Source organism: Rhinatrema bivittatum, chromosome 2, assembly GCF_901001135.1.
Source record: "Rhinatrema bivittatum chromosome 2, aRhiBiv1.1, whole genome shotgun sequence".
NCBI classification, from domain to species: domain Eukaryota; kingdom Metazoa; phylum Chordata; class Amphibia; order Gymnophiona; family Rhinatrematidae; genus Rhinatrema; species Rhinatrema bivittatum.
Genome location: NC_042616.1, coordinates 45,403,651 through 45,429,595, shown reverse-complemented (window position 1 = coordinate 45,429,595; position 25,945 = coordinate 45,403,651). Strand labels below are relative to the sequence as shown.

Below are 25,945 nucleotides of genomic sequence, written 5' to 3'. Positions count from 1 at the left end.
AATTAGCAGAGGACTGTAACTTGCAACTTCTGGTAATGCCAATTTTCAAGGGTTCAGCCCAAGCTATTGCCCATTCCTGCATATTTCATAAGCATTCATAATTCATTTATCTTAAGAATACAAACCCCTCCTCCCCCCTTGCTTTACTCAGCTCTTGCTTGGATCCTGAAGGAAAGCTGGGCATGCTGGTTCTGAGCTCCTTAAGGTGTCAGGAAATTAAAATATTAGTGGGGGAGGTTTGCAGGAGACTATAATAGATGCGATTGGGGAGGTGCTGGGGAGAAGAACATTTTTATTATAAGAGGAGCCAGGAAGCTGACTTGGGGGAGAGAAGCCGAATTCACAAAAAAAAGAACCACATGATCTTCATCCTCTTCCTATATGCAGTTCAAAACTTGGCTAATTCATTTTTTAGTTTTAGACTCTCCCGTTTAGTCAGAAGTATGTTTCTAGGCATCCTCTCTGTCAGGAAAGGACCTAAAGCCTGAAACAAGGGATCTATATCTATAGATCTGTAAACAATGTATTCTTGATCCATATATCTGGGTGGGTCTGAGTGTTGGATAAGTTATAAAAACACTGAGACCAATATTCAGTAAGCCAGCGAGCAGATAAGTTATCTGGCTATGTCTGAATATACCTGGTTAGATGTTAAATTTTTCCAGCCTTTTGGTCAGAAAATTTGCTGCTTAAATGGATATCTTCAAAAGGTATCTGGTTAAGTGGCACTGTGTCGGGGGGGGGGGGGTGTAGGCCGGTGACTTGATTTTCCCCACCCCATCCCCCAAATTTCATGAATGGGCCTTTTGGGCTGAGTACCACCCATCCCCTCTTAATGTGGCATCCTCCTGCTCCCGACGTCCTCCCGCTGCCCGCAGACTGTGCAAGCTCCAGCTGGGAGCAAAGTGTCCTCTTACCTGCTCTCAGCTCTTCCAGCATTACTGTTGTCAGAGCAGTGCTGGAAGCTCCAGGAGCGCGTAAGAAGGTATCTTGCTCCCGTTTTGGGGTTTGTGCTGTATGGGGGAAGGTGCCAAAGCGATGGAAGTGGGGGGGAGGACAGGAGGGAGCCACATTAAAATTAAGAAAAAATGGGGAGGACCTCCCAATGTTTTGTTTTTAACACTTTGGAGCAGTTTGAGGGTGCTCAGCCCGGCAGGGTCATTTGTGAAATTTGGAGGGGTGGGATGTTTTACACCTTCCCCCCCAAACAGTGCCACTTAACCGGATATCTTCAAGGTTCCACAAGGCCAGGTAACTTTAGACCTGCTCTGAGGCAGGCCTAATGTTATAAAGCTAACTTAACAACGAGTGTGTGTGAGTGAGAGAGTCAGTTGTGGTGAAGGAGGAGGGAGGGTGATTAGAACCAGAGGTGGTGAAGTGGAGGATGGGTAACAGAGCTATATGTGGTGGTATTGGTGGGGGGGGGGGGTGTGAAGTGAGCCAAAGGTGATGATTGGGAGGTGGAAGGGTTTAAGAGAGAGAGGGTTAATGGGGGGGGGGGATGTGAGATCAAGAAGGGATGATGGGGGAGGGTGTATGAGAGAAACAGATGGGATTTGGGGGGGGAAGGGGAGAGTATGCAAGGGGATGACTGGAGGTAAGAGGGAATCAAAGAGAAACTGAAGGGGGAGCATGCGAGGGAATAATTGGGGATGAGGTAGTCAGACTGGAGGGAATGGGAAATTGCGAGAGGTGATATGAAATGGTTGGGTCAGGGTGAGTCACTGTGGGAATAATGGGGAGTAGTGAGAGAAAGGGGTGGCTGTTGGGGGAGCAGCCCAGTGAAGGGGAGATGAAAGGCTGCTGGAGCAATGGTGGGGAGAGTTAGGGGATGTGATGTGTTAGGACAGGGAGAACCTGAGGCCGAGGGATGAGATCCAGGGGGTCAATAGATAGAGAGTGAGATGAATCAAGGGAAAGACTTGAGGCAGAGGAGAGAGGAATGAAAGGGAAAGATGGATATCTGAGGAGGGAGACAGGAGAGAAATGGAAAGGCAAACTTGGAAAAGGGATTAGAAGACCGAGAAGAGGAAATAATAAAAGAGACTGAGACCTGTGCAAAAAAAAAATCCATCCAGATAGCAAAGATCTGACAAAACATTTTCTTTAAATTTTTGTGACAGGCTTCTGTATGCAGTGATCTAGTAGTTGTCTGGCTCCTGGAATAAACTGGATTTTCTGCATGCTGTAATGGTTTTTATTGAATCAATGTAATATTCGTTAATGTTGTACATGAGCTATTGAGCCCACATAGGACCCTTTTTCAGATGTGAATGCCGCTAATGTGTCCTGAAGAAGAGACCTTTGTGGTTTCAAAGGCTCATGTACAATATTTTTAGATAATTCATATGCTGATCCAGTAAAAGGTTTTAAAATCTGCCAAGAATGCAGTTGTCGGTATTAAGTTGTTGTATGCTCTCTATCCAGCTATATTTTATTTATGGTGGAGGTGGCGGAGAGGTCATGGAAGTCAAGTGTCAATATTTTTAAGTCACATTTTGAACATGATGAGAAGAGGAAAGTAAATGAAGCTGGAAAAAAATAACTATACCACTAAGTAAACTTTTTTTGTTTTTGTTTTAGGAAACTTAAGAAATAAAAAATAATAATTGAAGAATAAATAAAATAAGAACAATTTTAGTCAAAAAAAGATGATCGGCTTAGGAGAGAGAGCAATTGCAGCCTTTTGCTTCAGCGGAAGAAAAACAACTTGTGGAGACTCATGCGATGGTAGCTGCATGAACACCCACTCATCCACAGAAAGATTTCTGGCTCTTTCTGAGCTCTGAGAGATCACGTTCTCTGTTCGGGCTGTCAGATATGTGGCTGAAATGAGTCCTGCTTGTCCATGGAGAAGTATTCTTCTTGTTTTTGAGGAGAAGTGGGCAAGGAAGGGTGATGGCCACAGCTAGAACAGTGAAGACAGACGGGCTTGTATGGCAGACGTTTTTCAGGAGATTTAATTCTCCTGCTTGGACCAGGGGCATAATGTATTTGTCCCCCCAGTGAGTTTGGGTGGCAGGGCACCAACACCCCTGACCAAAAGACCAAGCATGGACTGTCTTCAGCTCATAAATCAGACATAACATCTGACATTAGCCACAAAAAGGCCTAGAAGCACATCACTGGGCTAGCGTAGTAGAGGCAAGAAAACTCGTCAGTCTAGGTAGACCAAATGGTCCTTATCTTGCTCTGTCTGCTGTGTTGCTATATGCAAAGTATGTCTAGCTGTACTTACACAGGAAAATATGTGCACATATATTGGACACCTGGTGACCTTTCTTCTTCCCTTTCTACTCCTCACTCCCAGTTACTGATTGCATTTCTGCTTTCCTTCCTTCCATTTTAGCTCCATTGTGGACCAGAACTGTTGCAATCATCTCTGTCCCAGCTCCCACCCTCCATGTCAACATCTCACCTTCTTTATCTCTCAGTTCAGTCTTCCTTTCTCTGGGTCAGCTTTATCTTCCTTGCCTCTCTCTCTCCCACCTGAGCTCAGTAACAGAGCAGTGCTAACTATAACCCATGGTTGTCCCTCCTCCCCCTTTCTGCCTGGTAGGTCCTTCAAATTGTATTACTGTTCCCATGCTACTAGAAATGAGCAGGATGTGTCCAGAAAGGTCAGTAAAAGTTTTTTCTAAAAATGTTAGCTAGTATGCTTGCTTTGGACTGTGAGTTACAAACAAAAGAGAAGTCTCTCCCTGCCCTGCTGAGCCTCCAGCACTGGGAGGCCCTCTGATGGAGGGGATGCAGAAGGTGCTGAGTGTGGAAGGCTTTGTGTTTCAGGTCCCAGTAACCTTCGAGGACATCGCCATCTATTTCTCCCAGGAGGAGTGGGAGGATTTAGAAGAACAGCAGAAGGAGCTTTACAAGGAAGTGATGAGGGAGAATTATCGGAGCCTGATCTCCCTGGGTAAGGGACAATTTTACATGTTTAGAGCAGCCCTGTGTCATCTTGAAAAAGACAGTTCTGAATGTGAAGGATTCCTGGTGTGATTTGGTTGAAAAGTGAGAAAATGAAGGTGTACTGCAGCGATCACTTTGTTTCCTTTCAGCTGTAAATATGTAAAAGATGTAACATGCCTGTATCAGTGGTTTATAATGGGAGTGCTATGGATGTCATATGTAGCTTTTTCAGTGGGGTTATAGTAAGGACTGGGAGGGAAGAAGAGAGTTAAACATGCTTGTCTCGGGGGGCGTGGCCTGACGCCGATGTGAGCAGACGCGCGGTAGCTCGGCTCCTCTCCCCACGGACGATATAACCCCTCATTTTGCCTCGTTTATCTGCGCTTTTGGACGCAAATTGTTGCTCACATCTGGCGATTCTGGTGGAGGCTTCACCATGACTACAAAACGCAAACCCACAGATCTCCGACAATTCTCATACGGGAAGGCCTCCCCGGAGGGGGATCAAGATGGCGCCGCGAGCGGGGGCCCGGAGCGAACTGACCTGCCTGACCCGAGCGATTTTTCCGCTGCGCAGGAGACGCCGGAGGTACCGAACGCAGCCCTTCTCCTCACGAGGGAGGAGGCTAGACGCTGGTTCATCGAGCTGCGCAGCGATTTAAAACAATATAAGGCCGATATTATGGCGTCTGTGGCTGATGTCAGAGAGGACTTGGCTGCATTAGGTAATCGTGTTGATGACGCAGAGAATCGCATTGATGGCCACGGAGATACCATAAATACATTGTCAACACGCCAGGAGGCAGCACACTCAGACATCAAAGCATTGCAGGACAAGATTGAGGACCTGGAAAATAGGAGCAGGAGGAATAACCTCAGGCTACGGGGGATTCCTGAAACACCGGACTTTGCTGACGCCAAGCGGGTGGCTATCCAGGTTTGCAATTTTGTTTTACAAAATGGCAGCGACGACCTTGCAGTCGGGGAGGCCGAACCCACTGTCGTGAGCCTAGAGCGTGCCCACGGGCCCTGGGGCCCCGCAGAGATCAGCTGCCTAGGGACATAGTATTCTGCCTCACCAGTTTTCCCGTGAAGGAGCGCATATATGCCTTGTCCCGCCGGATGAAGACCATAACCTGGCAGAATCTACAGATCCTCATTTTTCAGGATTTGGCGCCTTCCACGCTGAAAAAAAGATACGAGCTACGGGAGGTCCACAGCCGCCTTGCGGGATAAAGATATACGGTATCGGTGGACCTATCCCTTTGGTCTCTCATTTCAACATCAGGGGGTCTCCTATAGGATTACTACGGTCACGGAGGCTGTGGAGGCATTCACCAAAGCTCAAATTCCGGTCTCTTTCTCTGGAGCCAAGGCCCCTGCAGCCGCGACCCTTCGTGATCAGGCTCCTCGATGGCACCGAGCTGGCAAAGGAGGCAAGCGGCTCCGGCGACAACACGACGACAGCCGACCACTGATACAGGATCAGGGCTAACAGTTGGATACTTGTTCGCATCATTTTTTGATCTTTGGGGTGCGGTCAGTCCGCCTCCGTGATTGCTGGGGGTACTTCACTTGCCTTTGGTCAGTTTACCCTGAGCATCAGGCCTGAATCATGTTCGAGACTGGGTTACAGTTCTTATGTTTCTGCTGATCTATGGTTCTCCTGTAGCCCTTCTGCTTTAATTGTGCCTTACATAAGGGGTTTACGTTTTATGTTATATATCTTTGCTTAGTTTGCGGGGTCCGTGGGGAGGGGGGGGGGAGGGGAGGGTGAACTTGGATGTGTCTGCTTATGGAGGGGCAGCCACGCGCTCCTAGGCGAATGTTGTCCCGCAGCGAGCCTGGGGACATCGCAGGATTATGGGGGAATGGGACCGATCAATGGGGATACTACAGGGCAGGGGTCCTGTGGCCGAGTCATAGTGCCTTTTTATCATGGGGGACATGGCCTGCTGCGGTTTCACTGGTTCTGGTGTCCCTTGCTGTGGGGTTGGGGGTGGCTGTAGGGCCCACACTACTCATGCCTCATGGCGACTAAACTACTGTCCTTAACGTTTAAGGGACTCAATACCCCACGCAAGCGTCTCTTGTTTAAGCGGGAGATCCAGCGGCAAAACGCGGGATAGTTTTGTGCAAGAAACACATGTCCGTAGGCATCACGAGCGCCTCTTATTGTTCTCCCAATATCCCACTGCCTATTGGGCAGCCAGCACGCCAGCCAATAAATATGCCGGAGTTGGTATATTGCTTTCCTCCTCCTGCCTTCATGAGCAGCTCTCTGTAGTGTGTGACCCCAATGGTAGATATATATTGCTTAAAATTAAACAAGACAAGCATGTGTACACTTTACTTAATGTTTATTTTCCTGCTACAAATCAAGTGCCGTTTATAAACCATTTGCACGCTTTATTGCAGCAGCACGGGGAGGGAGAACTGATCGTGGGTGGCGACTTCAATTTTGTCTTGGATCCCGTCAAGGATTCCAGCTCGGGCAAGCTGACCCACTCCGCTTCCAGGCAGGCTTGGCGTCGAATCTTGGACGCTTGGCGTTTAGTTGATATCTGGAGAGAGAGACATAACCACTCTAGATCTTACTCCTTTTATTCCTGCCCACATCCTACATACACACGCATTGATTATGTATTTACCTCAACCACTATGCAGCATAGGGTCCAGAAGACTGACATTGACCCTATCACCTGGTCAGACCATGCCCCGGTGTGGCTGATATGTAGCTTGGGTGATGTGGGCACGGGATTTCGCACGTGGCGGCTTAATGATAGCCTTCTTACAGACCCCTCTTTTGTCACGACGGTGGATCGGCATTTGAGGGATTTTTTTCAGGACAACCAGGTGGAGGGTATGTCACCATTGACAGTCTGGGAATGTTCTAAAGCAGTAATAAGGGGCGTTTGTATTTCCAGGGCTGCCTATTGTAATAAAGAGCGGGAGGCCCGCAGGACTCAATTACTCTTAGATCTTACTACTCTCACGCGGCGCCACAGTAGTTCTCATTCAGAGAAGCTATATCAGAAAATTCTAGCTGTCAGGGGCCAACTGCGGTCCCTAGAGGACGCTGCCATTAGTCACCATCTTACTATTCTGAAACAGAAATATTTTGAGGGTGGGAACAAGGCGGGCAAATACTTAGCTCGTCAGTTACGGGCTGCCCAAGCACGCACTGTAGTCGCTAAGATCAGCGACGCCCATGACCAGATAGTTTCCCGTCGATAGCAGGGCTGAATTAGCCATGCTGTCATGGGATCTGTCCATCAGGTCTGGGAGGCGGAGCTTGATAAAGCAGAGGTTGATTTTTGTATCCTCTGCGCCTGCGTGTGTGTGTTCCCGCGCAGGCAGATCTACTCTCCTCAGTCTGTTTTTTCCGCGCGCGGGATCGCACGCGGAGCCAAGACTTTCCTCATGTCCAAGAGCGGGTTTAAGCGCTGCCGCTGCAACCGGTGATGTCGTCACCGATGGTCATGACCGGTGCTACCGGTGCCTCGGCAGCGCACACGATGTTTCAAACTGTGAGTTTTGTGCAAAAATGTCCCCCAGGGCGAAAAGACAACGGGCCTACAGACTTCAGAACTCCTAAGCACTCCTGAGGCTTCGGAGGCCCATTCTTCACCGGGACCGGTGAAGAAGATAAAATATTCGGCACCTAAGGCTCTTTCGGATAGCCAGGTAACAGGGGAGCAGGGCACTGCAACCCTTCATAGCCGAAAATCCGATAGTCAAGGCCGGGAGCGAGGCAGATCGCCTCATAGACGTAATGGCGGTTCGCGACACGACGCCGAGCCTAGGGCCCAGATCACCGCGCCCTATGGGAGACAAGGGGCGAGAAGAGCAGGAACGGCGCCGCACACTAAAGGGACGGCGCCGGCCCTACACGCCTCCATGGCGCCGGAGAAACAAGGGCACATGTTGGCGCCGAAGGTTAAGGACCCGAAAGACGCGTCTTCCAAGACGCTCCATCGCACGACGCCGAAGATCACGCCGGCGCCGAAAACCATTACGGCGCCGAAAGTCGGCAGGGCGCCGAACACATACGGCACCGACAAACATATGGCGCAGGAAGGCCGCACGGCGCCAGACGACCTAACGGCGCCGAAAAGCAAAAAGACGCCGGGGAGCCATACGGCGCCGAAGAACCAAAAGGAGCCGAGAGGTCACACGGCGCCGAAAAGCCATAAGGCGCCCAAGGGTACCACGGCGCCGAAAAGCCACACGGCGTCGAAGGACCAGCCGGCTCCGAAAAGACAGAAAGAAAAGAAATACCATACGGCGCCTGAGACTCCTCTGAGATCGGAAGGCCAAGCGGCGCCGTTACAAGGGCCGGAGCCGCAAATGGTAATGAAGACACTAGCTTCTTCTAAAGAGGCATTCCTCCTTCCACCACACGCAGACGAAGGAGCAACAGGATTGTTGGTCGTTACCTACTAACAGAGATCCAAAGTTATATTCTTTATCTGTAACAAGAAGGGGAGTCACAAACGTAAAAGATCGGACACTCACAGCTCCACTTCACGCAGTTCTCAACATAGGAGGTCAAGTTCCTCTTCACATGACTCCCGGAGAACTCATACCTCTTCACATGAGTCAGCTTCTCATCATGGCAAGGGAAAGACATCCAGACCGGGGACATAGACATAAGCATCGAAGTCATAAGGAAATCAGTCCTTCCACGTCTAGATCCTCAAGGTTGTCTCAACGAAGGACCACGACTCCCCGATATATCTTTCATCCTCGCACCCTTCTCCAGGTTCGGGGAGGACGGGAACGCCCACAGCATCCATCTAGTCCTCTGGAAGATCAACAAGGGCAAAAAGCACCAAAAGTGATGACACAGGCCACAAAGGATGCTTTTTGGCAACTGTCACAGTCCTTGTCAGGATTTTACGAAGCCATTCAAACGTCATTTATCATAGACAAGGATAGCGCACGCCCCACGCAAGATCAGGGATCTTCGGAACCTTTCGAGGACATTAGTGACAAACAATCTCCCCTCGTAGAACGAGCTATCTCGATTTCTCCAGCAGTTTCGGTATCACATGAGCCTGACGACTCTTTTTCTGATTCCCCTACATCATCCACAGGCTTTCCCTCCGACCCTCCGGAAGGTCAACAGGAGCCATATTCACCTCCGGAAGATCTCTCCTATCCGAACTTTTTGGAAAAGATTGGAAAGATCCTTCACCTGCAAATTCAAAAAGATCCTGACCCCAGAGCTGAGACGTTGGGGCTTCTAAAATTTTCGATGTGCCGGGAGAACCAACCACACTCCCGCCTCATGACCTACTCCATCGACTACTATTGAAGTCGTGGGAAACTCCTCAAACTATACAACCGGTATCCAGGAAATCCGATATTAAGTTTAGGATCAAAAAGAAGCTCCATATACTATGCAACAACTACCACATGAATCAGTAGTTGTCGAGTCCGCTATGCAGCGGTTTAAGAAGCCAAAATCCATACTACCTATCCGCCAACTAAGGACAATAGGTATCTGGATGAAGTAGGAAGAAAATTACCAAAACTCGATGCTTACCACACGCATTATGCACCACCAGTTTTATATGGTGCAATATTTGTATGACTGCATCCAGGCGACTAAAGGATTCCTTTCGACTGTAGGCGCTCAGACACCTCAAACCCTACATGATATGGAGGAATGTTCCAGACACCTGCTCCGATCAGTCTACGAAGGTATGGAGACCTCCTCAAGAGCTTCCGCGACAGCCATAGCAGCTCGTAGGACGGCATGGCTTCGATCCAGCTCCATCAGAGATGATGTGCACGGGAAGCTAGCCAACCTTCCCTGTGCCGGTGATCACCTATTTGGAGCGAAGTTACAGGAAACAGTCGGTAAACTTAAAGATGAGGCGTTGGCGGTTCAATCCCTTCACACTCAGACACATTATCAACCGTTGAAACGAGCTTATCCTTACCAACGTAGATCCGCCTACGGCAGAAGACCTTTCCGTCAATATTCAGGATACCGATCTCAAACCTACCAGGCGTATCAGCCTTATCAGAGGCAGCAGCATCAACAGCAACAGTCTAATCTGCCCCGCAGAGGCAGGCCACGCGCGCAGCGCCAGCAACCGCAGCACAGTCAGCTGCTCCTAAAGCCACTCAGTCTTTTTTGAGCCTGCAGCCACCATCACTCACCCCTTCGCCGCCGGGAAGAATCCAAGCCCGTGTTGCCTTTGGGATCAAATAACATCGGATCAATGGGTATTGGACATTGTAAATCAAGGTTATCGTCTTCAATTTCAGTTCAAACCACATCTCCCACACGTCCTAGCCCTCAGGCCGTCCCGGGACCATCCACAACTCCAGACGGAGATATTACACCTTTGCCCACAGAAGGCAATACTGCGATTACCCTCGAGCAGCTACAATCGAGGATTCTATTCCCCATATTTCCTAATTCCCAAGAAACCGGAGGGCCTTCGACCCATTCTGGATCTCAGAGACCTCAACAAATGTCTGATAAAAGAGAAATTCAAGATGGTATCCCTGAAATCAATCCTACCCTTACTGCAACCCAACGATTGGATGTGTTCCATCGACCTGAAGGATGCATATACTCACATTCCAATCCATCCTTCTTCTTGGCAGTACCTTTGCTTCACTTACAAGCAGCAGCACTACCAATACAAGGTTCTTCCCTTCGGATTATCAGCGGCACCCAGAGTGTTCACCAAGTGCATGGTAGTGGTGGTGGCTCATCTCCGGCAACGGGGTATGACAATTTTCCCTTATCTAGACGACTGGCTAGTAGTAGCGCCATCACAGGACCGCCTTCTCTGCCATCTCAGTCAAATACTTCATTGTTTGCAGCAACTGGGGTTAGTAGTCAATTTCAAGAAGTCTCACCTAACACCGACACAACAACTACAATTCATAGGAGCGTATCTGGATACCACCCAATCCAGGGCGTATCTGCCACAGGACCGCCAAGTGCAAATGCAGAAGCTTCTGCACGACCTCTTACCGAGACCAGCCTCGTCGGCCAGACAAATCCTAGTTCTTCTTGGCCACATGGCAGCCGCCAATTTCTTAGTGCCGAACACCAAGTTACACATGAGACGGCTACAGTGGGGACTCAAACGACAATGGAGTCAACACTCCCAACCACTCACACAGGCAATTGCCCTCACGCAGAAATGAAGAGAGATGTAACCTGGTGGCTCCTCCCGTCCACATTAGTGAAGGGAGCTCTATTCAGACAACCAATGCACGATTCTGTTCTAACCACAGACGCCTCTCGGAAAGGTTGGGGGGCACATCTAGAGGTGCACGAGACACAAGGTCTTTGGTCACCAACGGAACAAACGATGCAGATAAATTTACTGGAGCTTCGAGCGATTCGCAACGCTCTTCAGGCTTTTCAGCAATTTCTGAAAGGCCGAAGAGTCATGGTCTACACAGACAATCAGGTTGCGATGTTCTATATCAACAAACAAGGAGGCTCGGGCTCCTGGACCCTCTGCAAGGAAGCATTACTCATCTTCCAATTTGCGCACCAGCACTGCATACATCTCCAGGCCACATACCTACCTGGTATAGCAAACACGAGAGCGGACAGATTGAGCAGAATCTTCCACCCGCACGAATGGTCCCTCAACAGGGAAGTAGTGCTCAGCATTTTTGCCAAATGGGGCACGCCACAGATAGACTTGTTTGCGACGGAACTCAATGCACAGCTTCCAAAGTTCTGTTCCATTCGTCCAAGCCAGTTCCGGCTGGTACAGGATGCCTTCCTCATTCCATGGACGTCGGGACTGCTATATGCGTTTCCGCCCATTCCCTTGATCACCAGAACAATTCAAAAATGCATACTGGACAAGGCTCAGATGATCCTCATTGCTCCAGCCTGGCCGAGACAGCCCTGGTACAGTTACCTACTGCACCTCTCCAACGACACACCGATACGACTACCACAACGCCCAGATCTGCTATTGCAGGACCAGGGAACGCTGTTACACCCACTGCATTCGTCCCTACACTTGACGGCGTGGAGATTGACAGGTGGGTGCTAACGGAACAGAACTCCTTTCAGGCTCAGCGTATCCTAATGGAATCTAGGAAACCCTCTACCCGACGCAATTACCAATATAAATGGAAAAGGTATACGACATGGTGTATAGCCCAACAGGTATCACCTATGGACTGTTCACCTCAACAGTTGCTAGACTACCTTCATTCCTTATTTGAAACAGGCCTAGCCACGACTTCGATTAGGGTCCATCTCAGTGCCATCGCGGCCTACCACAAACCATATAAGCAGGGCTCTATAGCAACTCACCCCTTGCTTGCCCGTTTCCTTAAAGGTCTACTACATATCAGACCCCCCACGACCAAACCACCGGTTCCGTGGAATATTAATATAGTATTGGAACAACTCATGCTTCCTCCGTTTGAACCTATGGAATCAGCACACTTAAAATTCCTTACCTGGAAGGTGGTAGTCCTCGTAGCAGTCACGTCAGCTAGAAGAGTTAGCGAGTTGCAAGCACTAGTACACTATGAACCTTACTTACAGTTCTTTCACCAAAAGGTGGTGCTTCGAACTTACCCTTCATTTTTACCGAAGGTTGTTTCTGCCTTTCACCTTAATCAGAGCATAGAGCTTCCTACGTTTTTTCCAAAACCACATACAACGCCAAGGGAAGCTTTGCTTCACACCCTGGACTGTAAGAGAGCACTCGCTTATTACAGAAATAGGACATCTTCTTCGACACGCCCATCACAACTCTTTCTATCTTTCGATCCTAAAGCACCTGGACAATCAGTCTCCAAAAGAACTATTTCCAGCTGGATAGTCCAATGTATTCAGTTCTGCTATGACAAAAGGAATGAGGTTCTCTCATGTAAGCCAAAAGCTCACCAAGCTCGTGCCCTAGCGACGTCTTGGGCTCATCTCAGGAACATTCAACCAGTAGACATTTGTAAGGCAGCTACTTGGACTTCCTTACATACTTTCACTACACATTATTGTCTAGATCAGCAGACGTCAGCAGATGCTAGTTTAGGTCGCACGGTCCTACAATCTGCAGCAGAGCACAATAAGTGATTGCCACTCCGATCATAGAATGGGGAGCTTGTGACTCCCATGACAGCATGGCTAATTCAGCCCTGCTATCGACGGGAAAAGACAAGTTTGCTTACCGTAAACGTTGTTTCCGTAGATAGCAGGATGAATTAGCCATGCTGACCCGCCCGCCACCCTGGCAGTCACAGTACTTCAAACACTTCACTGCTTAATCACAGACTGAGGAGAGTAGATCTGCCTGCGCGGGAACACACACACGCAGGCGCAGAGGATACAAAAATCAACCTCTGCTTTATCAAGCTCCGCCTCCCGGACCTGATGGACAGATCCCATGACAGCATGGCTAATTCATCCTGCTATCTACGGAAACAACGTTTACGGTAAGCAAACTTGTCTTTACCTCTCCGACAGAGATTCGCCAAGCGTTCACTGATTTTTATTCGCATTTATATGCCCAAAGCCATGCCATTCCCACTGATAGTCTGCACGCTTATCTGGAGAACATTGATTTACCTTGTCTAACCCCCTTACAGCAACAGTTCTTAGATAAGCCCATTTCTCAGCCCGAGGTTTTGGCGGCAATTAAGAAATTGAAACCTGGCAAGGCTCCAGGGATGGATGGGTATACGGGGCTCTACTACCGTAAATTTGCCCACACGCTAGCCGATCCACTAACTCAGGCTTTTAATTCTCTCCTGGAGGGTTCCCAATTCACTCCTGATGCTAACACAGCGGGGATCACAGTGTTGGCGAAGCTGGGTCGTGACCCCACCAAATGTAGTTCTTATAGGCCCATCTCTCTGATTAATTTAGATTTGAAGATCCTGGCCCGGGTCTTGGCTGCTCGATTGAATGGGGTGCTTCCAGAACTAGTCCATAATGACCAGGTGGGATTTATACCAGGGCGCCTCGCTGCGGATAACGTCCGACGCATAGTGGATATCATAGACTTGGTGCACCACGAAGGCCTTCCGGCGATCCTCTTAGCTTTGGATGCCGAGAAGGCGTTTGACCTGGTGCGATGGGAGTTCCTCTTTCAGGTGCTCCATAAAATGGGCTTTGGGGATTCCTTTCTCGTTTGGGTTCGTAAAATGTATGACCGACCGCTAGCCAGGGTCAAGGTCAATGGCAGTTATGGTCCTTCGTTTGCGATACAGAGGGGAACTAGGCAGGGGTGCCCACTGTCCCCCCTTCTGTTCGCCTTATTTTTCGAACCTCTTGCTCATAGCATTCGGCGTTCTGAAGTTATTCGAGGAGTGACCAAGGGACGCGGTCAGTATAAGATCTCCCTCTTCGCGGATGATATCCTGCTTACCCTCACTGACCCGGGATGCTCCCTACCGGGAGTTATGGCTGAGTTAGATCGTTTTACGGCACTCTCTGGTATGAAAATCAATTTTGATAAGTCTGAAATACTTAATCTTACCCTGCCTGTTACTGCGGCTACTGCTATGCAGGTCGCTTATCCCTTCAAGTGGGCCGCGTCATCCCTTAAATACCTGGGGGTTCGGCTGGGTCCTCATAATGACTCCTTGTACGACTTAAATTATAAACCTCTCGCTGATACTATACAGGCCGACTTGAATAAATGGTCCGACCTTTCCCACTCCTGGTTGGGCAGGCTAGCCATTGTTAAAATGAATGTTCTCCCACGGTTTCTGTATTTTTTTTTACTACTACCCCTCTTTTTCTACCCTCTAAGTTGCTTAAGAATTGGCAGCGGATGTTGGGCCACTTTATCTGGCGCCGCCGTCCACCTAGGGTTGCCAGGGCTTTGTTATTTCAACCCAAAATTCGGGGTGGTGTACAACTACCAAATCTGGTGTGGTATTACGGGGCTGCTCAGCTGCGGGCTCTGGTGGCCCTTCATGGGACCAGAGATATCCCACAGTGGGTTCATCTAGAACAAGCTTACTTAGGGCAAGTCCCTATTACTGCCATACCATGGCAGCCCAAATCTTTGAGTGGCGGGTCTATTTATGAAACCTTTGCCCTGCGGACCACTATGAGAATCTGGAGGACCTGGCAATCCTTGTTGGTGGGGGGGGGAACACTTTTCTATGATGACTCATATTTTTGCTAACCTTATACTACCTGCAGGGGATGGCTCCAAGGCTCGCCATCTTTGGCTTAAGGCTGGGGTTCGCACGTTGGGGCATGTTTATACACAGAATGCTGTAGTAACTAAGGATTACCTCCGACAAACATATGCCCTGGATAATATTGATTTTCTTCTGTATGCCAAAGTGTACCATTTCTTACATAAGGGGCTCCGGGATGGTTCCATTAGGGCCAAAGGTACCCTTTTTGAAACAATGTGTAAAAATGCCTCCTCTATTAGGGGAACGATTTCAAAAATTTACGCCCTCATCAATGGTAGAAAACTGGACCGGGTGCGACACCGGACTTTATGGGAATTGGATTTTAATAAGGTCCTGGATGATAAAGACTGGGAACAGATCTACACAGCGGCCCACAAATGTTCACTGTCTACAGGTCTCCAGGAAAACTGCTACAAAATGTTATATCGGTGGCACTACACACCAGTTGCCCTTCATAAATTTGCTCCTGACATTCCGGATACTTGTTGGAGAGGCTGTGCGGCCAAAGGCACTTATTTCCATATATGGTGGACTTGCCCCAAGATTCGTCAATGTTGGCGGAAGGTCTTTGAGTGGCTGGCACAGCTCATCTCCGTGACCAACCCCATTGAACCCTGGCAGGCTCTCCTGGGTGCGCCACTCACGGATGGCAGCCAGCCCAACCAACGGCTGGCCTTACAGGTTTTCATCGCTACTAGATCAGAGATTGCGTTTCACTGGAAGCGGGAGCACGCTCCCTCGTTGGCTGCCATCCAGGAACGTCTGCACTCTTACTTCCAATTGTATCGTCTCACGGCGTTGCATCAAGATCGTGTTCCTCTATTCCAGAAAATATGAGACCCTTACAAACGATGGCTAGAGACTCAGGATGCCTCAGAGACGTAACCTGGGAGTGCTGACCTCCACAGGGGACTTCTTTTTTACCATATTTCCCATGCTGTCTATCAACTTTTCATCGGGCACAGTGACTCTTATGCACCCTGTACTGTTTGTTTTACCTATCGATTGGTCGGGGGGGGGTGGGTTAGGGGAGGGAGGGGTTATGTGCTGTTGATGGAAAATATGGAGCCAGCTGCTGTTCTTTTTGACTTGTCCGTTGAGGATTGCTTCTTGCTATTCTGTTATTCATAAGTCACATACGTTACATTCTGTACTGATCTTCTTCTTTTGATTGCTGGTTACTAATAAAAACCGTTTAAATATAAAAAAAAAACATGCTTGTCTCAGGAGATTTTCCTCATCATCCTGTCAGACCAGTCCAGGCAAGTGGAAACTGACATTACTACCAGCAGGTGGAGGCAGAGGGCAAACCTTTTTGTTGGGTTCCATATTAGGTGCTACTACCCAAGAAAGAGATCTAGGCGTCATAGTAGATAACACATTGAAATAGCCTGTTCAGTGTGCTGCGGCAGTCAAAAAAGCAAACAGAATGTTGGGAATTATTAGAAAGGGAATGGTGACTAAAACGGAAAATGTCATAATGCCTCTGTATCGCTCCATGGTGAGACCGCACCTTGAATAGTGTGTACAATTCTGGTCGCCGCATCTCAAAAAAGATATAATTGCGATGGAGAAGGTACAGAGAAGGGCTACCAAAATGATAAGGGGAATGGAACAGCTCCCCTATGAGGAAAGGCTAAAGAGTTTAGGACTTTTCAGCTTGGAGAAGAGATGACTGAGGGGGGATATGATAGAGATGTTTAAAATCATGAGAGGTCTAGAACGGGTAGATGTGAATCGGTTATTTACCGTTTACGGTAAGCAAACTTGCTTTTTTTCCCATCGATAAGCAGACTGAATTAGCCATGCTGTCTGGGAGCCCCATCTTAAGGTTGTGTCATGCACACTGATGTATAGTAAAGTAAGGGGGAGGGGTGCCACCCCTTGCAGAGGTAATGTTTGTCGTGTAGTCAACCCGCAATGGTCGTGGACAGTCTCAACTTCTTGTTGAGTAGCGTAATGCTGCCAAACCCATTGAGGTGTCCGAATTTGCCTGCTGGTGAAAACAGTACTGCGACATGAAAGTATGTAGAGATGACCACATGGCTGCTTTACAAATGTCCAGCAATGGTACCTTGTGGAGGTGTGCAATTAAAGCTGCTGCGGCAATCGCTTGATTGGATCTGACAGTTCTGCTGAACGCTTTGAGTAACAAAACTCAATGCACTGGGATATCCAGTTTGACAAAGTCCTCTTTGCTACCGGTAGAAATGGTGCAATGGGATTGAAAGACACAAAAAGTTGAAAAGATCTGTTTGCTGCATGTGTTCTTCGCTTGTAGTAATCCAAAACCCTCTTACAGGCCTTGGAATAAAGGTGAGTAATGTGATGGTTTGATTCAGATGGAAAGCTGAGATTACCTTTGGTAAGCAAGACGATTGCGTTCTTAAAATAACTTTATCATAATGAAATTGCAAGAATGGAGGGTAGTGAACCAATGCCTGTAGCTCACTGATCCGCCTTGCTGAAGTTACTGCGACTAGGAATATTACTTTCCAAGTCAAATATTTGATATGGTTATTGTCCATAGGTTCAAGGGGTGGGAGCGTGCGTAGCATTTGTAAGGCACAGATCGATGCACTGTGTGTGTCGTGCCGAGTCTGCATGGTCTGTGCCTGACTCGATACATTCTCCTTGCGTCGTGCTTGTCCGACTTCAACGCATGCGTCAGTCAAGAACAATTGACGATCTTGGCGGCTGGCAACACCTTTTTTGAAGCGGTTTTCGAAGACACATCTTCCAATGCCTGTCTTTTTTTTTTTTTTTTAGGGCGTGGAGGAGTTCGAGCGTTTTGGGAACGTGTCCCACTTGGCTCTGCTTTTTCTGGATCCAGAGAACGCTCACCTTTCCTGCTCAGCATGGGGGGTCTTTGGCCCTGGAGAGGAGTGAGAGGAAAGGCGATCTGATGCTGGGGCATACAAACCGATGGATGCCTCCTCATTCCTTAGTCTGGCACTCTTCTGAATTTGCTGGTTCTGGGCGACATTCTCCCGCGGTCCTTAGGTGGACTGGTCGTGCTGCAGGCCTAGGCAGATGTAACATTGGCAGTACTTAAAGCCGGGAAGCTTGGGTGCCATGGTGGCACTTAAAAGTGCCTTTTTGGGGTTTCATGTAAGTGAAGAAATAAGAATCTGAGGAGAAGTGGTTCCGTCTGTGCGACTGGCTGCACAGAAAAAAAAAAAGACAGAGGAGGATTAGTAATCACGTGGGAAGAGCCACGCAGGTGCACAGAGTCAAAGCTCTGTATTCATAGAGAGAAGCTCTGCCCAGAGGACGTCCCAGACAGCATGGTTAATTCAGCCTGCTTATCGATGGGGAAAAACTTTGTTTTACACTGGATGCTGCAGTAGCCTCTGCGGATGTGGCAAACTGCCCATTGTTTTTCTTGAACAGTTATCAGATCAACTGCTTGCAAGGTAGGATGGACTTTGATGATAGAAGATGTAGTTGTGCTCATTAGGCACCTAAATTTACATCCCTAGTGGGCACCTATGAGGGTAGGCTTAAGGTGAGAAACATTTAAAGTACTTAATACTGATTTCAACAGTGGGCTCCTACCTTAGGACCCTAAATCTAGGCAAATGATTTAGAGGCCTAAGTTTAGGTGACACTTCAGTTTAAAATTTTTCAGTTTATAAACTTGCCTGAAAAGCTGTCTTAATTTAGATGCCTAAAATTTAGGACTTACGTTTAGTGCCTAAATTTATTTTTGAAAAATGACCTCTGAGTGACTCTGGGAAACCTAACGCAATATTCTTACCCCAGGAACAGGCCCTCCGACCAACACCCCTGATATCATATCCCACATTGAACAAGGGGAGGAGCCGTACATCAAGGATGAGCCGGAATCAGAGGAAAGAGAAACTGGGAGAAGCAGCTGCTCAGGTGAGTCCAGTAATAAGAGGGACCGGGGTAAAACTACTGAGAGAAAGAGTGAAAGGAGAAGATGGGAACTGCAGAGACCTCTGCACAAGCTCCTCTGCATATCTCTTGAATCACTCACAGGGTTTCTGTTAACAGCCACCAAGCACATAGGCTGTCCTTTCCCACATCCAGTCACCCAAAGCCCTAAGACCATTTGAGAACAGAAGGTGACCTATCCCAAAGCATATAGGAGGTAATTTTGTAACATCCTGTATCAGATAGCTGGCGAAACCGTACATGTTACACCAATTTTCAAAATAGACTTACAGGCATAAGTCAGCTTTGAAAATTATTCTACCAAATCTGCACGTGTACAGTTATATCTGCAGTTATGTTATGTTTGCATAACGATTTTGGGAAGTAGTAATCTTTTTAGTGTGCTTTTAGACTCTGCCCTCAGGAATGCCTCTCTTCAATGCGTGAAATATTGCATGTGAACACGAGACCAAGTTTTGGGTCCAGGCAGACGCATGTTTTCCAGATAAGTGCCTTTTGAATGTTGCCCCCTGCTGCAGGAATATGCCGAAACATCCGCTGATGTGAGGGTTTTTTTGTTAATTTAGAAACATGGAACAGAGCTTTGTTTATGCCGTGATATAGTTATATATCTGACTGGTTAATGACAATCAATTGATTGCAGTCATTTTATTTTCAAAAGAAAAATTTGTATAGAAAAAGTGTGAGCTAGCAGACATTTTTCATTCTTGTTTGGATACCATCTCTATTGCAATTGCCTTCTATAGTCAATATAATACATTAATTACCCATGACAGAGTTAACAAACTCGAATTGTAGAATTCACACACACACTTCTTCCAGTAACAAAATGCTCTGTTTAACATCTTCCTATGTTAATCCTCCAATTTCTTGGTGGTGGTTGCTTTTCTGATCTCTTTCTACCCATTTCCGGATATTGAGGGTTGGGCAATCCATTGCTCCACGACGGTGCTTGTGATCTTTTCTTGGCAGAATATTGGAGACGTTTGCCATTGCCCTGTGGGCTGCAGTAGGCTTGTCCCCCATTCTGTCAGCAGCCAGGCCTAACCTTGTTTAGCTTACAAGATCTAATAAGTTCAGGATTTCCCAGGCCAGTGTTCTGGGATTCAGTCCTTGATATGTACATTTCAATAATATGCCTACAAGTGAGCAAGAAATTAATCCACGAGAAAGTGAATTTTCATACTCCCTGATGGTGATATTGTGAAAGGAGCAGTATCAGGAGACCAGATCAGACCAGGCCACTTAATAAAAGGTTCATCATTTGCTTCTCCATCCAAGGAACTAAGGATTTCATTACCGACTGCTGGAGACAATGAGACCGATTCCACATATTCTAGAAACGGAGAAAAGCCCACAGTCCCATTGTGTGCACTGTCAGCTTTTCCATGTTCATTGTTCAGTGTGCTTGTACTTTTCTCCGTGCCATTTCTGAGGGTAAAGGCTCATGTATGCGTTTTCTGGTCATCAAGTTTGCTTTATGCAGGAGAATTTTTAGATATTTATCCTTGACTGTATTTTCCCAATCATCAGAATACATATTTCTACAGATTTTACCAAGAGACAATTAATAATTCTTATAAGAACATAAGAGATGCTATGCTGAGTCAGACAAAGGGTCCATCGGGCCCAGCATCCTGTCTCTGATAGTGGCCAATCCAAGTAGCACGAACCTGGCAGATCCCAATTAGAACATCCATTTCTTATTGCTCAATTCCAGGGATAAATAGTGTCTTTCCCAGATCTACATGGTTTATGACCTTTTCGTCCAGAAACATATCCACACTTCTTTTAAACCCAGTTACGCTCAATGGCTTGATCATGTCTTCCAGCAATAAATGTCACAGCCTGATTGCGTGTTGAGTGAATAAAATATTTTGTCTGATTTGTTTCACATCGGTCACCTGTTAGTTTCATGGAGTGTCCCCTAGTCTTAGTGCTATTTGTAGTAAATAACTGTCCCCTATTTATCTGTTCCACTCCACTCATGATTTTATAAACCTCTATCATATCTCCACTCAGTTGCCTCCTCTCCAAGCTGAAGAGCCTAAAATTGTTTAATCTTTCTTCATAAGTGAGTCATTCCATCCCATTTACAACTTTTGTTACCCTTCTCTGTACCTTTACTAGTTCTGCTTTATCGTTTTTGAGATGGGGTAACCAGAACTGCACACAGTACTCAAGGTGTGGTCACACCATAGATTGATGCAGAGATATTATGATATTCTCCATTTTATGTTCCATTCCTTTTCAAATCATTCCTATTACTCTATTTGCTTTTTTGACTGCCATTGCACACTGAGCTGAGGATTTAATATATTGTGCACATTAACTCTCATATCCTTTCCCTGGTTGGTGATTCCTAATATGGAACCAGCATTGTATGCCTGTAGTTAGGGGTTTGCTTCCCTTGTTTACATCACTTTGCACTTGTCTACATTACAATTCATCTGCCATTTAGAATGCCCAGCACCCCAGTCTCTCACAAGGTCCTTCTGCAGTGCCTCATATTTATTAATTTTATTTAAAAAATGTTATATTCCTCATATATCGACGAAAACATGCTAGGCGCTTGTGTTTTAACAACTTCAAATCTGCAGATGATACAAAATTATTTAAACGCCTCATCCCTTTCTAAATCAGTTATAAATATGTTAAACCGCACCGATCCCAATATAGATCGCTGGAGTACTCCATTCAATTGGGAAAGCTGATGATTTAGTCCTACTATTTTTTTTTCTGTCTTTGCATCACTTACAATCCACAATAGTGTATTGCCATCTATCCCATGACTTTGTAATTTCCTGAGCAGTCTCTAATGGGGGACTTTGTCTAATGCCTTCTCAGAATCCAGACGCTATATTGACCGGTTCACCCTTATTCTTATGTTTACCTCTTCAGAAAAAATCTGGCAGATTGGTAAGGCAAGACTTCCCTTTGCTAAATACATGTTAACTTCCCCATTAGGCTATGTCTATCCATATGACTGCTAATTTATTTTTAATAATAGCTTCTACCATTTTGCCCAGCACTTATGTCAGGTGCACTAGTCTATATTTATTAAATTTGATATTCCGCGAGAAACATCAAAGTGGAGTACAATTCTAAACTAATAAAAAGAAAAGTACATAAAGTACAACAATAACAAAAAATATCAATAATAAAATTCCCACGCAAAAAATTCCTCAACTCTAGCATTATATATGTTCTTGATGCCCCATATTTTTTTAGTCAGTTGCTTTGGCTCACTTCTTGAACCTCAGATATTCAATCTCATTCCTCAACTCCAGTGGAACAGAGTTCCAGAGAAGAGCCTCAAAACTGCTAAAGGCTATACAATGCGTCATAGAAAGTTTTGTGTTTGCCAAAGAAGGACTTGATAACACAGATTGTTGGGAAGAATATAATACCTAAACAGGTTCACATTTTGTCAGCAACTCTGCCAAAGATGTGGGATGTCGCGTATGTACATAAGAATTGCCATATCAGTCAAGCCAAGGTCCATCGAGCCCAGCATCCTGTTACCGACAGTGGCTAATCCAGGGCTCAAGTACCTTGCAGATCCAATTTCTGTTACTCCCAGGGATAGCGATAGCTTCCCTTAATCTATCTGGCTAATAATCTGTTAAGGACATTTCCTCCGGGGACTTGTCTAATCTTCTTTTAAGCCCCGCTATGCTAGTTACCGTTATCATGTCCTCTGGCAATAGATTCCACAGCTTGACGGTGTGCTGAGTGAAAAATGACTTAGTTTTAGTATTATTTGAAAGGGTGAATAACTGTCCTCTTATTTACTCATTCCACCCCACTCTTGATGTTATAAACGTCTATCATGTCCCCTCTCAGCCATCTCTTTTCCAAGCTGAAGAGCCCTAGCTCGCATAGCCTCTCATGACAGGAGAGATGTTGCACCTTTGTATCATTTTTGTTGCCTCCTCTGTACCTTTTTTAGTTCTGCTATGTCTTTCTTGAGATGGGGCAACCAGAGCTACACACAGTACTCAAGGTGCAGTTGCAGCGTGGCTTGATACAGAGGCAATATGACATTTTACATTTTATTCTCCATTCCTTTTTGGATCATTCCTAACATTTTTATTTGCTTTTTTGACCGCCATCACACACTGAGCAGAGGATTCCAATTTATTATCCACAGGACTCCAAAATCCTTTTCCTCGGTAGTGATTCCCAGTATGGAACTCAGCATCATGTACCTGTAGTACGGATTATTTTTCCCTATGTGTATCACTTTGCACTTTTCCACGTTAAATTTCATCTGCTATTCAGTTGCCCAATGTCCTAGTCTCACAAGGTTCTTCTGTAGTTTTTCACAGCTTTGAATAATTTTGTGTTGTCTGCAGATTTGATTACCTCACTTGTCATCCCCTTTTCCCGATCCTTTATGAATACGTTAAATAGCATAGGCTCCAGTACCGATCCCTAGTACTCCACTAATAACCTTTCTCTATTTGGAAAACTGATCCTTTAGTCCTACTCTCTGTTTCTTGTCTTTTAACCAGTTACCAGTCCTCAGCAGAACACTGCCTCCTAATCCATGACTTTGTAATTTCCTGAGGAGTCTCTCAAGGAGGACTTTGTCAAATGCCTTCTGAAAATCCAAATACACTACTATATCAACCAGTTTACATTTACCTACATATTTATTTGCACCTTCAAAATATTTTAAAAGCTTGGTTAGCAAGATTTCCTCTTGCGTAAAAACATGTAGAGTTTTCTCCATTAAGCCATGTCTGTCTATATGGCCAGTGATTTTGTTTTTAAGAATGGCATGTACTGTTTTTGTCCAGCACCAGCCTCAGACTCACTGGTCTGTAGTTTTCTGGATCATATCTAGAACCCTTTTGAAAAATTAGCATCACATTTTCCACCTTCCAGTCTTCCGGAATAATGACTGTTTTAAATGATAGGTTATAGGTAACTAAAACATGAAATCGCTATGCTATTACTAGTAATTTTAGAACTCTGGGGTGGATGCCATCTAGTCCTGGTGATTTGTTACTCTTTAGTTTGTCAGTATGAAAATATCGCATCCTCCAGTGTCACATATATTAAAAAATGTTTTGGGGGTGGATATGTTCCCAACATCCTCTTCCGTAAAGACCAAGGCAAAGAATTTATTTAGTTTTTCTGCTATTTCCTTGTCCTCCCTGAGCATTCCTTTTGCCGCTCGTTCATTTAGCAACACAACTGACTCCCTCACAGGCTTTTTGCTTCGAGTGTACTTGAAAAAGTTTTATTAGTAGTTTTTGCCTCATTGGAGAGCTTTTTTTCAAAGTCTGTTTTGGCCTGTCTAACTACTGTTTGACATCTAGATTGCCAGTGCTTATGCTGCTGCCTGTTTTCTTCATTTGGGTCTGCTTTCCATTTTTTGAATTTTAATTGCCTCCTTTACCTCACCATTAAACCAGACTGGCAGTCATTTGGTATTCCTTTGACCTTACTTAATGCAAGAAATACATTTTAACTGGGCTTCCAAAATGGTATTTTTAAACAATGTCCACACTTCATGCAAAGCTTTAATCCTTGCAACCAATCCTATTTAGTTTTTGTTTTTTTCTAAATTCCTCATTCTATCATAGTTTCTCTTTCTAAAGTTATATGCTACCATAGCAGTTTAACTTAATGTCCTCCCTCTAGTGATTGTCAAATTAAGTACCTTAAACTGTAATGCTGGCATCTACTTACAAGCCAGTGCAAATCATAAACTGCTTTTGATGAATTTCATATTCAAAAAGGTAAGTAATAAATCCAACGAAATAAATAAATACAAAATAGGCGTAATATCATATTTTTTCATTCCCATTAATCTAGCCATAGTATTTTGGAGCAACCACTGAAGGCACGTCTCAGGCAACTTACAATATACAGTTGCAATAATTGATTTGACTAATTCTAATTGCATGAACTACTGTTGCAAGATCCCTAGGCACTAAATAAGAATACAGTTTATGGATCTGTCTTAGGCAGCAAAAAGAAGTCCACACCACAGAAGATTCTTGTTTTGCCATGGTCAACTTGGAGTCTAACTTTACCTCTAGATCAGGGGTCGGGAACCCATGGCTCGCGAGCCAGATATGGCTCTTTTGAGGGCTGCATCTGGCTCGCAGACAAGTGTCGCCACACTTTCCCGCTGACCCAGCTGCTCCCCGGTCCTCCTCCACCGGGCTTAAAATGCTGTAAGCCCGGGCGGAACGCGGCAGGACAGCTGGAGTCAGCGGCACCTGCGTGCTCTCTTCTTCCCACCCCCCCCCCCCCCCCGTGGCCCGGAAGAGGAAGTGGAGAGTATCGGGTGCGTGCGCGGCAAGAAGAGGCCACGCTAGTGCGCTCGGCATCGGCCCGAAGAAAAGAAGACTGCAGCGCGGCTCGGAGGAAAATGAAGAGCTTCAACCGCGGCCGATGGGACTCTGCCTCCGCGAGGGCTGAAAATGAAGAGGTTAGCGTTGGGAGGAGGCTGCTGCTGCCGCGAGTTCCCGGGGTGGGGGAGAGAGAGAGTGAATGAGCGAGCAAGCTGTGTTTGCTCGCTCATTCACTCTCTCTCTCCCCCACCCCCACCCCGGGAACTCGCGGCAGCAGCAGCCTCCTCCCAACGCTAACCTCTTCATTTTCAGCCCTCGCGGAGGCAGAGTCCCATCGGCCGCGGTTGAAGCTCTTCATTTTCCTCCGAGCCGCGCTGCAGTCTTTTCTTCCGGCCGATGCCGAGCGCACTAGCGTGGCCTCTTCTTGCCGCGCACGCACCCGATACTCTCCACTTCCTCTTCCGGGCCGTGTGTGTGTGTGTGAGAGATTGCATGTATGTGAATGATTGAGAGCCTGTACATGTGAAAGAGAGTATGTCTGTGATTGAGAGCCTGTCTGTGAGAGAGAGAGCATGAATGTAAGTTTACCATTGGGAACCTGTATGTGTAAGTTTGTGATTGAAAACCTGTTTGTGTGA

The 25,945-nt window shown here is 46.5% G+C and overlaps 1 protein-coding gene across 1 annotated transcript in view; it reads left to right on the top strand.

Moving 5' to 3' along the window:
- Positions 1–25,945, top strand: part of LOC115083897 (protein ZNF783-like) — a 35,312-nt gene that overhangs the window by 263 nt on the left and 9,104 nt on the right. Inside the window, exons 2-3 of the mRNA XM_029587954.1 lie at positions 3,787–3,913; positions 18,838–18,957. Of these exons, the coding sequence (XP_029443814.1) occupies positions 3,787–3,913; positions 18,838–18,957 (247 nt within the window). The remainder of the gene's footprint in view (positions 1–3,786; positions 3,914–18,837; positions 18,958–25,945) is intronic.